At 48.9% G+C, this 18018-nt stretch overlaps 5 protein-coding genes across 5 annotated transcripts; 3 read left to right on the forward strand and 2 right to left on the reverse strand.

The window, feature by feature from the left end:
* Positions 1-5112: 5112 nt before the first annotated feature.
* On the forward strand, positions 5113-6597 carry TREMEDRAFT_65511 (uncharacterized protein; the record flags this gene model as incomplete). The annotated part of the gene is made up of 2 exons (XM_007007687.1): positions 5113-5514; positions 6193-6597. 2 exons carry the CDS (start codon positions 5113-5115, stop codon positions 6595-6597), a joined length of 807 nt encoding a protein of 268 aa, XP_007007749.1.
* A 3783-nt stretch (positions 6598-10380) lies between these two features.
* Positions 10381-12714, reverse strand: TREMEDRAFT_65513 (uncharacterized protein; the record flags this gene model as incomplete). The annotated part of the gene is made up of 5 exons (XM_007007688.1): positions 10381-11689; positions 11740-12085; positions 12175-12312; positions 12376-12588; positions 12642-12714. 5 exons carry the CDS (start codon positions 12712-12714, stop codon positions 10381-10383), a joined length of 2079 nt encoding a protein of 692 aa, XP_007007750.1.
* Positions 12715-13969: 1255 nt separating this feature from the next.
* On the forward strand, positions 13970-14809 carry TREMEDRAFT_65514 (uncharacterized protein; the record flags this gene model as incomplete). The annotated part of the gene is made up of 3 exons (XM_007007689.1): positions 13970-14149; positions 14337-14369; positions 14678-14809. 3 exons carry the CDS (start codon positions 13970-13972, stop codon positions 14807-14809), a joined length of 345 nt encoding a protein of 114 aa, XP_007007751.1.
* A 393-nt stretch (positions 14810-15202) lies between these two features.
* Positions 15203-16525, forward strand: TREMEDRAFT_74769 (uncharacterized protein; the record flags this gene model as incomplete). The annotated part of the gene is made up of 3 exons (XM_007007781.1): positions 15203-15870; positions 16117-16204; positions 16424-16525. The coding sequence occupies exons 1-3, from the start codon at positions 15290-15292 to the stop codon at positions 16523-16525; spliced, it is 771 nt and encodes a 256-aa protein (XP_007007843.1). The 5' UTR covers positions 15203-15289.
* A 230-nt stretch (positions 16526-16755) lies between these two features.
* Positions 16756-17947, reverse strand: TREMEDRAFT_65516 (uncharacterized protein; the record flags this gene model as incomplete). Its single annotated transcript, XM_007007690.1, has 4 exons — positions 16756-16767; positions 16815-17195; positions 17255-17590; positions 17819-17947. 4 exons carry the CDS (start codon positions 17945-17947, stop codon positions 16756-16758), a joined length of 858 nt encoding a protein of 285 aa, XP_007007752.1.
* Between the last annotated feature and the right edge of the window lie 71 nt (positions 17948-18018).

Here is an 18018-nt window from a genome sequence, read left to right on the forward strand (position 1 = left end):
GTACCAGCGGCGCTTGCTGGCAAGTTTCGTGGGTTTTTTCTCATACTGATTCGGTGAGTGGTTTGAGAGAGTATGTGGGACGAAATGGATGGCGAGTGACTTTGAAAGGGGATGAGTGTGAGATGTTTATTTAGATCAACTGTGGGTGACCACATTTGGATGATTGAATTGTTAGAGGTCAGACTGCGGCTGCGGCTGCGACTGCGGACTTGGGGATTGTGGAGAAGGGGAGGATCGTGTTTCGGAATCAAGGGTTATAGGTGTGTGAAAGTAGGGTGTGGGGATGTGTAGGATAAGAAGTTGAGTTGAGTCAAGGGCTTGAAGAATTGTAGGACATTGCCAATGGCTAATGGAGTGGACAGGAGGGAAGGGCAAACTGCCACAGTTGCTACCTGCCACATGCCACATGAACGTGTCGAAGATGCCACGAAAGCGGTTGATCCAAGTTCACGCAACATGCAGCATAAGCATGTCGGTCAGCTTCACTCATCATTCCTTAAGATATCACCATGTCCAGTCTAGCTTTGGTCCACAAAAAATCAAGCTAATACTCGTACTCTTACTCGTATGGTCGCATCGTCTCCAAGTGACGGTCAAACCTACTGAGGAGAGCCACTTCGGGCACAACCCTAGTGTAATCGGGGCACAACCTGCCACAACACGTGGTCAGGTACACATAGGCCTCGGCGTTACCAAAACCCCGACCACGCGACGGACATGAACTCGCCACTGATCGGAATTTCAGTAACGCCGGCCGACACGACGACTCGACCTGTCTGCTCGCTACCTACCAACCTGTCCTCACCACCACTAACCTCTTTATCGTCATTATACTAGTAAACTCATGCTCTTTTTCGCACACACTGTCTCTACTCGTCTCAAGGATCATTTTGATACTCTTCTCACTCTTTTACGACCACTTTTCACCCACTTCTGGCCCTTCGCCTTCTCAACCTGCGCCCCCCTGACTACCACCCATCAAATTGCTATAACTTCTTACAGAGCAATTGTGGTATTCTCTCGTCTTCTCGACGCTGTTCTACTGCTCTTTGCGAGTCCGTGAGTACTTGTTTCATCATCAGAAGTGAAATTCTGACTTCAATAGGCCCTCTCGTCATCATCATTCTCGCCACCCAACTTCTCTCGGTGAAAAACTTTTTTTGCTCTTCAGCAACACTTCTTCAGCCTTGGTCAATAACTCGACACTGTTCTCCTGTTCGTCCTGAGCTGTGAGTACTTGTTTTATCATCAGAAGTGAAATGCTGACTTCAATAGGCCTCCTTCACATCAAAATCCTGGCCACCGAACTCCTCGAAAAAACTTTTTTCCTGCGATAACACATATTCAGTGACACTGATCCCCTGTTCCTGAGCTGTGAGTAGTTGTTTTATTATCAGACTAGTTGTTCTATTATCAGAAGTAAAATGCTGACTTCAATAGGCCTACTGAACATCAACATCCTCGCCACCAAACTGCTCGAACAATCAAACTGCTCGAACAACCGAACTGCTCGAAAAATCTTTTTTCCTGCGATAACACATATTCAGCGACACTGTTCCCCTGTCAACACTGATCCCCTGTTCTTCCTGAGCTGTGAGTACTTCTTTTATCGTCAGAAGTGACAATCTGACTTCCATAGGCCTGCTCAACATCAAATCCTCGCCACCGAACTCCTCTCGAAAAATTATTTTTCCTGCGATAACACATATTCAGCCTCTATCGATAACTCGACGCTCTTCTCCTGGCCTCTGCGAGTCTGTGAGTACTCTTCCCATCGAAAAATGTAAAAATCTGACTTTTACAGGATCGCGTCATCATCATCATTTTCGCCACCGACATCTCGACCAAAAACTTTTTTAATTCTTCAACGACACCACCCCCCGGGTTCTAACTTGTCGACATGTATTCTGCTGGTCTTGGGCTACGCGTGGGTATCATTTTTACTGCATGAAGTGGTCATTCTGACGAGTTAGATGTCATCACCAATCCTGGTACCATCATCACCAATCCTCGTCCCTTTTTCACCCTCTCCTCCAATAAAACTCAGTCCCCAACGCTCTCTGTCCCCTGATCTTGTACCAGAGACTCAGCAACATCGTGACCACGACTACGATGACGATGAACTCGATAACCTGCTGGCAAATTTAGAGGTCGATGTTCGTGAACCAATTGGCTTTGATCGTGTGGCTCACCACATCCACTCTCCCTTCGATCTCGAACCTCAACCAACCATGATAGCGGCTCGACTTCATACTCAACAGGTAGCCATGGAACACACCGTCTGCATTGTCACAAAACGCAGTATTGAAAAGAAGGGGAGACTCGATCTCCAATGTGCTCTTGGAGGGGATGGTCGGTCACACCGATCTGACGACTTTGAAGATGTTAGAAAGCAACCTCGTACTACCAAGCAAGCCAATTGTCCCTTCCTTATCATCTGGCGAAGAGAGACGAAGAAGGTTGCTCAAGAGGCCAACCATGAACCCCTCTGGATCCCCGACATCATCGAAAATTCTCATAACCATGAACCTGTCCCCCTTCTCCATTATTCTTTTATTCGTCAGGCTAGTCGATCTCCTGAAGTTCTTCAGTTCATCACCAATCTTCTCAAAGGTCCACACACTCTTCGTGGTATCGTCTCTGCTGTCCAGCAGCATTTCGGTGAAAAAGTTATTCTCACAAAGCAAGATGTGCAAAATTTTCGATTTCGTCATGAGAAGGCCCTTCGCCAAGGACAATCGGCCACTGAGGCTGCTATCAAACGTCTCACCGACAACAACGATCTTTTTAAAGCGTTCACCAACAGTAAAAATGAACTTTGTGGACTCGTCTTTACCACCTCGTCAGCCAGAGCCATGACTCATTCGTATCCTACCGTTCTCTTCATGGATTGTACTTATCGAACAAACCGTTATCGTCTACCAATGCTACACATCTCAGTTTTACTGCTACCAATCAAACCTACACCTCTGCATTCGCATTTTTAAGTCGAGAAGTGACCGAATGGTATCCCTCGCGATCAAAAGTTACCTCGAACTCATGGGCCCAATCAACAATGATATCAAAGTTATCGTGTGTGATCGCGAGATCGCTTTACATAATGCTCTGTATTTCCACCTCCCTCATGTCCACTTGAATTTTTGCCGCTGGCACCTGCGAGAAAACATCAAGGTCAACTGTCGAAAACATTTTTCGTCCCTTTATAAAGAGGAATGGGTGGAGAAGTTATCTGAATTTGGTGATCATTTCCAGAACAATATCTGTAAAGCAAAGTCTGAAGAGTCGTTAGATAAAGCTCTGTCATCAATGCAGGCTCGGTGGGGACATGAGAAGTTGGATGGTGCGAGGGCTTATGTGAGACAATTGGTGGATGAACACAAGACACACTTTGTCTCTGCTTTTATCGATAAATACCCTCATCTTGGACAGACAGCAAATTCTCGACTTGAAGGTAACCACGCTGCATTCAAGAGACGGCTCAAGGATTCGTATAGCGACTTTTACGGCCTGCTACGCATTACTCAGGACTTCTTCGACGACCAATGTAAAGACATCATACACCAAATGTCGAACGATAGACTCATTCAGCAGACGAACCTTAACTCCGTCTTCTTCTCTGTTAAAAATCGTGTCTCAAAACGCTCGGTATTTCTCATGGAAAAGCAGTATGATAAAGCAATCAAAGGCAACCTCGAAAATGATGACGATAGCCACCTGTATTCGACTTCAATGGGCCTCCCTTCTGCTCGCCAGATAAAAGAAGTACTTGAAAATGACGGTACCATTGCTCTGTCTCCTCTCCATCGTCATTGGCGTCTTCTTAACCCCATGTCCTGGCCCACCACCATTGAACAGGTTACTGCGAAAGTCATTGGAGAATTTACTGGGGTTCATCAACTCTTAGGGCCAGAGTGGGACATCGATAATGATACCAACAGAATTCGTGACCCTCACCTGCGAAGAAACAAGCTTGCTTTAGCCAGGAAAGCCACTCAGATCGACTTGACCAAGGATAATGACGATAATAATGACCATGACGATAATGACGACCCAGTACCTGTCGAAAATCCCTTTTTCTTACCTCCTCCTCCTACTCTTCCTCCTTCTCCTAAAAGAGGAGTAAAATCAAACCTCTCGCAACTCTCAAACGATGTCTCTCACACTGGCCGTCTCCACACTCAGTCTGAGAAATTCCTTGGTACCAAGAAGAAAAGTCGTCCCTGTCCCTTCTGTGGCTCAAGAGCACATGGAGCAAAGAAGTGTAAGATAGGTAGTGAGGTACAGGAGAGGGATAGAGATCGTTTTAATCGCGAAATGGCTGCTTGGTGTCACGAACTACGTCGTGACACCTCGATTATTCCACCAACAATGACCCTCCTTTGACCATCAAAACCCCCATCACGTCTTAACCTCTTTACTCTACACGTAACTCAGGACTTCTGAGACCAAGTACGGCGAAGTTAGACGGAGTTAGGCTAGGTAGGGACAATGGGAGCAGAAGTACGGCGAAGTTAGACGGAGTTAGGCTAGGTAGGGACAATGGGAGCAGAAGTGCGGCGATGTTAGGCGGAGTTAGTCTAAGTAGGGACAATGGGAGCAGAAGTACGGCGAAGTTAGACGGAGTTAGGCTAAGTAGGGACAATGGGAGCAGAAGTGCGGCGATGTTAGGCGGAGTTAGTCGAAGGAGGAAGAGGATGGCCGAGGGCTCGGGGAAGTTGGACGAAGTGCGTTGAAGTACGTCAAAGCGCGAGAGGGTTGGATGAACGTCTAGGAGGAGTAGATAATATTAGCTGAGAAGATCGCTGAAGTTCTTCAGCGATCCTTGATTGTTGTCAGTAGTAAAAGACAGATAGAGATAGCTATAAATCAAGATACATCGCCATCAGTAGACCAAAACCCTAGTTAGAGTAACTACGCCGAAGTACGCCGTAGTTACACCCCTTTCGACGTCTGCGCCCTCCCTGTTGGGTGAGACATCGACTCAGAGCGTGAAGTTAGCCGAGGTTCGTCGACCGTCGGTCTATTAAGAAGTAGTTGTTCGACGGCCGTGACAGTATCAAGGATCGCTCTTACCGACGACCCGTGCGAACCTCGGAGAAGTACGGAGATAATATGGAACCAGAAAGAAGAATTACACGAGGCATGAGTAGGGATGGAGACAGGATGGAGGAGAACGAGAGGAGAGCATTGGAGGAGCTTAGCAGAGCAATGGGGCAGGACCTTGGAGTTGGGGATAGTGTGGGGGGGTCAATTCAAGGAGATGAGTTCGTTCCACCGGTGCTTTCTAACCCTCCTTCTCCTCCGTCTAATGCTCTCCCACCTGTGGGATCCCCACTTGGATCAGACCAAACCCCACGCCCAAGAGAAAACACTGGAAGTACGGCGAACTTGGGAGAAGAAGGAACACAAGGGGTGGTGTTGGCCTTGATGCAGATGGTGGCGAATATGAACAAAGACATGATGGAGGAGAGAAGACGTAGGGAGGAATGGGAACAGAGAAGAGAAAGGGATACAGTGGGCGGGATTGCAGAAGGGATATCAGAAGGGGTGAGGTACGCCATGGGACGGCAAACTTCGGCGACCCCAAGCGTAGTGGGCGAACAACGGAAAGGGATAAAGCTACCTAACCCAGACCTATGGAGAGGAGATCGGAACAAGTTAACCGCCTTTCTGTCTGAGTGCGACGTACACTTCGAATTGAACTCTCATCTTTTCCCCGACGACACTAAGAAAGTCTTTTTCATGATCTCTCATCTACGCGAAACACCTCTTCTTGCAGTGCAGCCCGATCTATCCAAAAGACCTCTTCCTGAGTACCTCACGACACACGATCAGTTCGTTAAGTACCTCAAGACTAACTTTGGTGATCCAGACGAAGAAGGAACTGCGGCCCGACAACTTAACGACCTCAAGCAAACCGGGTCTGCTTCGGACTACTTCTCCGCCTTTCAGCGACATGTTGCGATTCTCAAGTGGTCTGATGATGGAAACCTAGTTGACCGAGCCAAGAAAGGACTAAAATCGCACCTTCTAGATGAAATCGCAAGACACGGTAGATCGTTTGGGACTGTAAAAGAGCTATTGGAGTTTGTGATTCCCTTGGACAACCGCCTGTGGAGGAGACAAGTGGAGAAGGAGGCAGAGAGGAAAAGGGAAGGAGGGATAAGGACAACGACAGTGGTGGAAAGTCAGAGGACGGAGAAGAAAGAAGAGAAGAAATGGGAAAAGGGGCAACCTTCGGCGCAGGGTGGTGCCCAGGCGGCTATGAGGTCGACGGTGGTAAAGAGTACACCGCCAAACATCGACGAAGTTCGCCGAAGATGGCCTAGGCCGAGCTCCGATCTGAGGGAGACAAGGAGGAAGGAGGGGAAGTGTACCGAGTGTGGTGAAGCAGGACATTGGCTGAAGGAATGCCCTGTAAGGGAGGCTAAGGTTAAGGTTGGACTGTTGCCTCCATGGGGGGAGAAGTTCGGAGAACGTGGTGGAGGATCGGGAGGGAACGCAGTACCTCTCGGACAGAGGAGGAACTTGAATGCGGTTGGAGGAGAAGTAGATTTGGAAGAGGACCAGGGAAAAGAAGAGGACCTGTCGCAGTAGGCGAGGCTCGGCGGGTCCGCCATATTCTCTCGGCCACCATTCCCAAACCCATAAAAGAAACACAGCTGATGGAGCCAGAGGATTGTGAATACAAAAATACACCACTCAGTACCCCTTGTTCATGCAATGTCGATAATCATCTCCTCATCCCTTCCGTTTCCAGAGATCAACCTAAATCGGACATTTTCATTAATGGAATGAAGCTAACTACGCTCTGGGACACCGGGGCTACTTGTTCATATATAAGTCCTAGAGCGGCGACGAAGATAGGCGCAGAAAGGAGACAATATCAGGTGAGCGTACCCGTTCACATGTTCGACGGCTCGGTGAGTGTCGCTGGACCCATCACCGAGTTTGTCGAAGTCGGATTTAGTTTGACGAAGGACGCCGAAGTGCGATCTGTTTGTCTCGATGTAACAACGCTCTGCGACGCAGATGTTGTGATAGGGTGGGATTGGATGAGGAAGGAAGGGGTTGTCCTTGATGGAAGAGACAACTCGGTGAAATTTCCCATCCCAACCCCACCAAGTGCGGCGAAGTTAGCGGCCATAGGGCTGCCGACTCTGACGGACGCGATAGACCGCCGCGGCGAAGATGAGCTTGAAGAGCTGAGCCCGGAGGAACAAGACGAGTTGTTCCAGGTAGTTCCTGAACAATACCACCAGTACATTGACGTTTTTAATCCGAAGAAGGGAGGAGAGACCCTTCCCCCTTCAAGGTCCTACGATTTGAAGTTTGAGCTTAAGGAGGGGGCGAACCTTAAGGTCGCCTCCCTCTATGCTCAAGGAGAAGATCAGAGACGCGCGCTGAGAGACATACTAGATCGCGAAATTGCCGCTGGCCGAATTCGGGCAAGTAACTCGCCATACGGCTCACCAATGTTTATGATACCGAAGAAAGCCGAAGGACAGTGGCGAATGGTCATCGACTATCGAAAACTGAACGAAGCGACCATACCAGATGCCTACCCTCTCCCTCTAATAGGTCAAATTACCGAAGAACTTGGAAAAGCAAGGTATTTCAGCAAACTAGATCTAATTGGAGCATACCAATTGTTGAGGGTGACAGAGGGACATGAACACCTGACGGCGTTCAGGACACAGTATGGTATGTTTGAATCTCTGGTTGTTCGTGATGGGCTGCGAAACGCCCCCGCGGTCTTCCAACACTTCCTAAATGAGGTGTTTAGAGAGCTACTAGGGAATGGAGTCGTGGTCTACATTGACGATATCCTCATTTATGGGAATACGTTGGAGGAATTACGAGGAACTACGGCGAAGGTCTTTGAGGTACTGCGGAAGGCGAGCCTGTACGTGAAAGCTAGTAAGTGCGAGTTCGAAAGAGATTCGGTGGTGTTTCTGGGTTTTGTGGTATCCTCTAAAGGTGTATCGGTGAACCCAGAATACATTGATGCCATCACTTCCTTCCCACGTCCTAAGAATCTACGAGAGTCAAGGGGATTCATTGGAGTTGTAAGCTACTACAGGCGCTTTGTCCCCAACTTCTCGAAGATTGCTAGACCTATCAATGACTTGACAAGGAAGGAGGTACCATTTGTATGGGGAGTCGAACAGGAGTCAGCCTTCAAAGAGTTGAAGGCTAGGATGTGTACTGCGCCGGTGTTAGCCCATTTTGACCCTACATTGAAGACGATATTACAGACAGATGCGTCGTTCTTCGGCTGGGGGTTCATAATTTCGCAGATCAACACGGCTGGTCAAGAACACCCGGTAGCTATTGAGTCTGGTGCTTTCAACACAGCTCAACTGAATTATACGGTAGGAGAAAAGGAGTTCCTCGCTGTAGTGGAGGGTTTCAGAAGAAGGAGACACTTATTATTGCAGGTGGAAACCACAGTACTTACCGACCATCTAAACCTTACCTACTGGATGGAACCGAAACAACTCAGTCCTCGGCAAGGTAGGTGGGTAGAGGAGCTAGCTAACTTCAGGTTTAAAATGGTTTATCGGCCAGGAACCCAGGCAAGTCTTCCAGATGGATTATCTAGACGGGCGGACTATCATTCCGGGAAAGGAAGTACCATGGTACAAGAGAGCAACCTTATCCAAGGTCTGCCGAAGTTCGACGAAGTTGACGCCACCACGTCGGAGTTGCGTCACCTCCTTCGAGCATTGCAAGGGACAAGGGAGGTAAAGGAAAATGATCTTGTGGACCCTATGGATCTAGTACTTGGAGTTCAGGAGGACGAAGACATAGAAGGGGTCAGAGAAGAATTATTAGGAGTCGTTTGCGCTGAGTGTTCTCATCCTACGTGTAACGATAACGTGCAGGAACCAGGATCAATCACCGAACTACGCCGTAGTTCGCGGTCTCCTCTAATCCTTCGTGGGGGGTGGAACTCAAGAGGTTTCCTCACATTCGACGATCGCATTTATGTGCCGAACTACGCCGATGCTCGGCTGAAGATCATGAAGATGCGACATGACTCAGCCTTGGCCGGTCATCCGGGTTCGGCGAAGACTCTTGAACTAGTCCTGAGGGATTATGTCTGGGTTGGAGTAAGGAAGGATGTCGAAGATTATGTTGCTGGATGCGCGGTATGTCAGAGAGCGAAGACTAACAGACAGAAACCTCATGGGGAGCTTAAACCACTGGAGGTAGCTACGAAACCTTGGTCTAGCATCTCGATGGATTTTATCGAGGAGCTGCCAAATTCCCATGGATATAATTCCATCCTGGTAGTGGTGGATCGGTTGACCAAATGGGCCATTTTTATCCCGACTACGACGAAGTTAACCGCAGCCGGCCTATCAGAGTTGATATTGGACTATGTGGTGGCCCAGCATGGGTTGCCAGAGAATATAGTATCGGACAGGGGATCGAAGTTTACCTCCAAGTTCTGGAAGAATTTGACCGATAGTCTCGGAATAAGACTACATCTCTCTACTGCATATCATCCACAGACTGACGGACAGACCGAACGAACCAACCAGTCTTTGGAACTGTATCTTCGAATCTTCACCTCCTATCAGCAGAACGACTGGTCAAAGCTACTCGCTCGAGCTAGCTTTGCTTACAACAACACCCAGCACTCTGCGATAAACAAAACCCCATTCTATGCGAACTATGGATATCACCCTCGTTGGGCTGAAGAGATAAAGGCTAGCGAGGTCGAAGTGCCCGCTGCTACGGTGGTGGTAAAAGATTTGACTGAAATACACAAAGATTGTATCGAAGGAATTGAGAAAGCTAATGAGAAGTACGCCGAAGGATACAATAGGAAACACCGGACTACGCCGAACTTCGCGGAAGGAGACCTAGTGATGCTGTCGTTAGAGAATATTAAGACGAAGAGACCAATGAAGAAGTTAGATGTTAAGCAAAGTGGGCCGTACAAGGTAGTACGGCAGGTAGGTTCTCATGCTTGTAAATTGGAATTACCAGGAACGATGGCAGGTATCCATGATGTATTCCATGTCTCCTTGCTCCGTCCTTATCACCCTCCAATATTTCCTGGTCAGCAAGCTGAGCCACCTGGGCCAGTAGAAGTAGACAATGAGGGAGAGTCTTGGGAGGTAAAGGATATTGTGGACTCTAGAGTAAATAAGAGGTCAGGAAAGTTAGAGTACTTGGTAGAGTGGTTAGGTTACGAAGGAACAGACGATTCAGTATCATGGGAACCAGTGGAGAACGTCGATGGAGCTGATGACATATTGGCGAAGTTCCACGAACTTCACCCTACTAAGCCGAAGGAAGGGCGACTGCGAAGGACTAGGAGATAGAACGTACTGCATACAACATAGGATTACAGCTACGTACCGCTCACTTGTCCTTACTCTTACCCTTACCTTTTCCTTTTCCTTTCTCCTTCGATCTACTCGGTCCCGCGGGATTGGTGTGGAGGCTACCGATGACCGAAGGTAGGTCGAGAGTCTCAGACGGGAACGCAGTAGAGAGAGAAGCATTCCATGCCCGATTCATAGCCCCAAAGAAGTCACCGAAGTCCTGGACATCTCGAGCAGCTTGCATGCTCGGGGTCCTCCACAGAGAACGTATGGTCCGTAGACACTCGAAGGGAAGACTGAGGAGGTCGAGGGCAGTCTGGGCGGAAGCTGGGACACGAGAATTACTACGGCGACCTAACCAGTCAAGGGACGGTGGTGGCTCATACGCCATAGGAGTGACTAGGAAGGGGGTGTCGAACAGTCTTCGGCGAACATCGGCTATCTCAGTAAGGCTTCGGCGAGAGACGGCCGCTAACCTTGTCCTTGCTTCGTCGTCCAGAGCCCCAGTGTTGACTACATCTACTAACGCCGCAGTAAGATTGTTTAAAGCGTTAGCTTGACGAGAAGAGAAGTCAAGCAGGAGAGATGTATCATTTCGGGCGGCCTCAAGCTGAGTAGTGAGACCGAGGACGAGAGAACGATAAGTGGCGAATTCCTTTTCGTCTTCAGGAATACGGACGTCCAGGGAGATACGAGGGTGGACGAGGGACAACCGGGGAGCAGAGGGACCAGCACGCTGAGTATCTTCATTTTCCACATCACCATCATTGAAGGCAACCTCCTTCTCTTTAGATTTCCCTTTTGATTTCTTTAAAGAAGACTTCGGTGTCTTCTGGGAAGCAGAGGGAGGGGTGACGGGAGGGGCCGCCGAAGAGGCCGGAGGAACAGAAGGACGCCGACTTCGGGTGCTGTGAGCCGGAGGAGAAGCTACCACTGGAGAGGACGGACGTGGCGCCGAGGGACGAGAGGCCGAAGGACGGGAGGCCGAAGGAGCAGAGGCCGAAGGACGGCGAGAAGACGAAGGAGGAACAGCCGGGAGACGTGATGGGCCGGCCACAGGAGCGAAGGGCGACGGCGACGGAGGCGACGGGCGGAGGTCCGGCGAAGTACGGCGAACCGACCGGAGAGACGAAGACGGTACCCGCGAACGGGGGACAGACGCTGGAGTCTGGGGAGGGGGGAGAGGAGAAGCGTCGAAGGGACGGGGCGGGATGTCCCGGGCAGAGGAAACGGGACAGAAGGAGCAGGGGCCAGACGTGCATGAAGCACAACGGAGGGCCTTGTTGTGTGGCCTGACTGCCTTGAGGCAGGGCCAGTTTGGACGATTATACGTGATAATCTCACGTCTACTGATTAGCAGGAGTAACTTAGGCGTAGTACGAATAGGTGGACTCACCGGCAACGATCACACGCTTCGTCAACACCAACCGCGATCCAACGACCAGGCTCGGACTTCATCTTCTCCCACAAGTACTCTTCTTCCCGCAGTGATCTCTTCACCCGTTTGGGCGAAGGCTCCCCTCTGGGAGAAGGGGGGGGAGCAGCGACAGGGGCGGCGGGAGCAGGACCGGCGGCGGCAGCAGCGGCGGCAGCAGCGGCGGCAGCGGCGATGGCGTTGGGGGGGGGGAGAACCCCGGAAGAGGAAGAAGAAGAGGAAGAAGAAGAAGAGGAAGAAGAAGAAGAGGAGAGGGAACGGCGTCGTTTCTGGCCCACAATTTGAGCAGGGGGAGGGGCAGGAGCGGCTGCGAGTTAGCAATGTCTTGGAGAGCTAAAGAACAGATAAACAAGGCCAAGTTCGGCGAAGGTGTGAGAGGTTGGACGAAGAACTCACGCTCAGGACTATCTACGTTGTTGTCCTCTACACTAACCGCCACCATATCATCATCCGAGTGTTCCTCTAACTCGGTTTCACCCTCCGACACGATTCTATCATCCTCATCACTATAATCACCCCCTTTTCCTTCGAAGTCTGACTGATCGTCCGACTCCGAACCACTGAGCGACTCCTGGTCGGAGGAGGACGGAGACTCACCAGGACGAAAGGCGGGCGTCCTGCGGCGAGGGCTGGCGGCAGGAGGGGAAGCAGAGCGAGAACCAGGAGGAGGAGAAGCAGAGGGAGAACCAGCGGGAGGACCGACGGGAGGAGAAGCGGAGCGAGGAGGCGGGACATCGCCAGACGGCTCCCCCAAAGAGAGGGTGCCGAGGCCGAGGGAGGAGACTTGGCGAGATCTGTCGCCGAAGGAAACTGAACATCAGCCAAGTCCGGCGAAGTAAGGTAAGTGTCGAGGAATAACTCACGAGCAGACGACACCATACCACCAAAGTTCCTCATGGCGGCGAAAGGGTTAGAGGTGGGAGTAGGAGGGGCCATGACGTTAAAAAATACTTAAAGAAATAAAAGATGATTCAAGATGGGAAAAAGAGAGAAGCTCGGCGAACTGCTCAGTATTTAGTATAATCAAACCTAAACCCTCGTCGTCAACATGCGGCAAACTTCGCGTTTCATCAACAAAAGGCATCGCAGGGACGATCAAAATTCCCACGCTATAGTGTCTCATCTCAATATAAGCGAGGGTTACTTCGACAAACAACGGTGTTGTTCGGCTGCCATTCAGGAAGCGTGTCTCACCTACAAAAGACACAGGGCTTCTTACGGCAAACCTCGACGAAGTTAGGGGAGTCTCATTGTCGGGTTTTGGAGTGAAAGGAGGCCCAACTACGAAGTGCGGCGCAAAGAGCAGAAGGGTGAAAGATGGTCATGGGGAGGGAGAGAATGGGGTACTACGCTGCTAAGTTCTCTTGACACGACAGAGGTGTAATCGCTCACGAGGACGTTCGCGGCTAAAGAAGGGGGCGACTGTCACGAACTACGTCGTGACACCTCGATTATTCCACCAACAATGACCCTCCTTTGACCATCAAAACCCCCATCACGTCTTAACCTCTTTACTCTACACGTAACTCAGGACTTCTGAGACCAAGTACGGCGAAGTTAGACGGAGTTAGGCTAGGTAGGGACAATGGGAGCAGAAGTACGGCGAAGTTAGACGGAGTTAGGCTAGGTAGGGACAATGGGAGCAGAAGTGCGGCGATGTTAGGCGGAGTTAGTCTAAGTAGGGACAATGGGAGCAGAAGTACGGCGAAGTTAGACGGAGTTAGGCTAAGTAGGGACAATGGGAGCAGAAGTGCGGCGATGTTAGGCGGAGTTAGTCGAAGGAGGAAGAGGATGGCCGAGGGCTCGGGGAAGTTGGACGAAGTGCGTTGAAGTACGTCAAAGCGCGAGAGGGTTGGATGAACGTCTAGGAGGAGTAGATAATATTAGCTGAGAAGATCGCTGAAGTTCTTCAGCGATCCTTGATTGTTGTCAGTAGTAAAAGACAGATAGAGATAGCTATAAATCAAGATACATCGCCATCAGTAGATCAAAACCCTAGTTAGAGTAACTACGCCGAAGTACGCCGTAGTTACACCCCTTTCGACGTCTGCGCCCTCCCTGTTGGGTGAGACATCGACTCAGAGCGTGAAGTTAGCCGAGGTTCGTCGACCGTCGGTCTATTAAGAAGTAGTTGTTCGACGGCCGTGACACTTGGAAGGCTGGAGAAACCACCTGGACAGAGGGGTCGGTAATGGGGACTAATGCTGCTCTTGAGAAGAGACTAGCAGAGCTTCAGGAGACGGTTGCTGGCCTGACTAAGAGTATCCAGGAGGACAGAGATAAAAGGGAGACTCAAAATCGGCCTGGAATGGTGAGGACAGAGGACAGGATGGTGAGGACAGGAGAAATGATCACTAGGACAGGTTATTCGGTGGGTTTCTCATATGATAATCACATTTCTCCTTCCCTCCTTCTCCCCCTCTCTGTCCTGCAGTCATTCCTGGCTATATTGCTCTGTCTCTGTCTATATTGCTCTGTCTCTGTCTATATTGGCCTCACGATCTCGAAAATTTTCAGTCTCTTACTTCTAAAAGTTTCCTGCAAGCTGATTGGTCCAGGAGACACCAGGAAATGGCCAATATCAACCAAATGTGAGTCTCTAATACTGCATTTTCGGCTGTATCCGATGGGGGGTCTCTAATGAACAGGTACCCCCATTTTTCGACGTTTATCCTCCTGAGGAGAGGTATCTACCACCCCCCCCTCTTCCACCTACTCTCCCTCCTCTATCCTCTCAATATTGGCCTCCCTATCCTTCCCAGGGGTCTTCTAGGCATCCCTATGGCTCATATTATCCTCCTGGACATTGATAGATAGGAGAATGCATGGACAATGACCGGAAATGACATGGTATAGCTAATAATGACATTGACGATGTAAGAGAAGAGTGAGCAATCAGACATCGCGGGGTTTTGGTAACGCCGAGGCCTATGTGTACCTGACCACGTGTTGTGGCAGGTTGTGCCCCGATTACACTAGGGTTGTGCCCGAAGTGGCTCTCCTACTGAGGCCGACGACGCGTCTCGCATGAATAAATCAGGGTCATGGGTCAGGCCGCAGGCGATCAAAGCAAAGGACCATCCCTTCCGTCCGATTATGGCAACTTTCCCTTCCTTGGTTGCCCCCATCCTTCACCTGCCATGCCTTCACCCTCTCGTCGTATGTACGAAAACGGAACATCTGCTCAGTCGATCAGTCACAAAGCGACGAGCGATTGACAGGTGACGGTTTTTCAAGGGAGGGACCAAATCTGTTTCTGTTTTTGATGGGACCTCATGTCTTGATGGCATGGCTCGATGCGATAGGTGATTGATGTGTGAAGGAAGAGGGCGTAATGACTTTACTGACAAGCTTCCGAAGTCTCTTTTTACCTGATATATAACTTGAATCTGATCTCAAAATATCGAACAGGCCAAAGAAAGTACACTTCTTCAATCCGTCAGCCATCGACTTCCTTCACTTCTTGAACTGACCACGTAGATTCTGGTCGATTCAAAAGAAAATTACAACAATGAACACTCCAGTATCTCAAGAACGATCCATCTCGAATGACCCATCATCCTCTACCTCATCCTCATCTTCCACTTCTACACCTACGTCTCCATTTTCTCCCTGTCAATCATCTGAATCTTCCATTCCTACCATTCCGAAACCTGTCATACTCAGTAATAAAAAATCAACAAGTTCTATCAAACGTAAACCCGTCCCTATTTCTCAAGAAGATATAACCCTTCAAATAACATCTTTACAAGGAACCATCCCCTCTATCTCTACTTCCGTTACGGAGAATTCATCAAATGAGATCCCACCACCAATTTATGTCCTTCCTATCGACCCTCCCAGACTATCACAGGAGTCAAATACATCATTACCTCCTTCTTATATCGGCGCACCGGTTGAAACACGTGAAGACGAACCGGCGGAGAGATTGGTAGAGCCACAAGTGGTAGGAATGGGTTTAAATAGGGATATGTCTTTTGAATCTTTACCTACTTATGCCGAGGAGAATCAGACAGAGTCAAATACGTTAGCTACGGGTTTATGGAAATATGGGTTTTTTTGTCCTTTGTTATGGATTATAGGAACTTGCATGTGAGTCATCATCCTTCTTGCCTTCTTTCTCTCTTTCTCTCTTCTTTTTGATAACCCTACTCTCTCTTTTTCTTTTGATAACCCTACTCTCTCTTTTTCTTTTGAGGACTCTACTTTTTTCTTGACTTTATCCTTTCTCTCTTCCTTCTGATGACTTTGCTTTTTCATATTTTTCTGGCAAGACCACTCCGGCAGAAACCCATTTTTCAGTGTACTCGTAATGAAACCCGACTGACTCTTCTCCAGACTCTGCATCCCTTTAACCCCACCAGAAGAAGAAACCGACCCAGAGAAAGCTCAAAAGGTGCAAGAGATCATCACTATTCTCAGAGCTGTAAGTGATCGCTTTTCACCCGAATCAGATTCTTCTCGCACATGCAAGTTTTGCTCCACTCGACCATCCATCTGATGTTCCCCTACCAGCTCAACCCACTCACATGCTGTCCACATCGTCAAGTCCTCCGCTCTTTTCCTCTTCTTACACTAGTAGCGTCCCTTCTTACTAGACCCATCCGACCAGTGCCATATCATCAGATCTAAAACTGACCGTCAGACCGAATTGAAATACGCCAAACGTTGCGCTTATAGTCTTGCCGCTTTCGTCCTTCTCATCGCCATCATCGTCGTCATTGTAGCTGTCGTCGTTTCCCGTTAGATCATAGGTGTACTACGTCTCTTCTCCTACTCTTTTTCTTGGAAACCGCGGTGTTATGTTTTTGCATGTTTATGAATGTCCGATTCTATTGGCTTCATTTGTACAGATGAACATTCATGCTTACACGACTTGTCAAGCTACATGTCAAGTCCAAGATTAAATAAAAAATTCTTAAGATACACTGATTCCCCTTACGAATCGTCATGGATTAACCAAATTTATGTACGGGTTCACTTTCTGATCTACTTGATCGATTCTCTTCACCTTCATTTAACAGCAACTCTTCCACTTGACCTTGCCATACCCCGATTTCCATACCTGGTTCCCAACCTGTTTCATCTTCCTCATCCTGCCTTTCCCTATCGTCCCCTTTCACGTTGAAAGAACCACGTTGGGGCATTTGTACCATCACTGCAATTCTTAACATTTCCCCTGAACCAATTCCCCTATCTAACTCTTTCATCGGCTCTGGTCTCGCTGGAGGAGGTGATCCTTCAGAATTAGGATCTGGTCTACGTCGATGAACGAAATTCGACAGACCAAGTGGTGGAGGACGAGGACGAGGACCCATTCGACGTAATTGGAAAGGTGTGGTACCGATTTGATCTTCATCTATCGATTCGGAAATGAGAGGAGTTTCAAGAGGTTTAAGAGAATGTAATGTTAAAGGCTAGACAAATTAATATATTCTCTCCCTTAATCATTCAAGTATTTTGTGAAGAAACATACCTCAAAATTCCACGAGTCATGATGAGAGGACTCTCGTTCTTTCTCAGGTAAAGGTATCGCTTCGGATAATCGTGGTATTCTATCCCATTTCGTTTTACGTCCATCTCGTCGTACTGCCCACTCTTCCGTCCCAGGAGAATTAGTGAGTCGATCTAAACCTTCCTGTGTCCATGCGCTCAAACCACCAAGACCCCAATAATCATCTCTCACATCCGGCAAAGGATCCCCGCGAGCAATAGCACGTTGAGTTGCAGATTGATATCGACGTCGTAAGCGGAAAGCTCGAAAACCTAAACATGCCGCCATGCAAAGAAGTACGACGAGAACGCCGAGGAACTGAAGTAAGTTATGTATTGTACTGTAATCATGTCCAGCGTCTCTCTGTAAGAATCGATAGTGCCATGAACGATGATGCATGATGTTTTCACCATTAGAAGATGAGGATGATATATTCTGTAAAGGAAAAAAATCAGGAGGGAAATGATCGCACGTCATTTTGCATGATTTTCAAAGAAAATGGTGTGAAAGGTTGAAGAAATGGCGAGGTACAATTAAGACACTCACAACTAAATAATAAACGTTGGGACCATCACCAGGAGGATTAGACGGATTGGAAGAGCTTGATGTTGGGAACAAGGCTGTATTGGTGTTCGTACCCGAGCCGGATGAAGAGTCGGTGGCTGTCGTGCTCATGACGTTTGGGTCAGAACCAAGGTTCCGTCTGTCGAGATTTGCATCGGTCCGAAGCGAGAGATAGGGATTGG

This window comes from Tremella mesenterica, assembly GCF_000271645.1.
Source record: "Tremella mesenterica DSM 1558 unplaced genomic scaffold TREMEscaffold_15, whole genome shotgun sequence".
Lineage (NCBI taxonomy): Eukaryota > Fungi > Basidiomycota > Tremellomycetes > Tremellales > Tremellaceae > Tremella > Tremella mesenterica.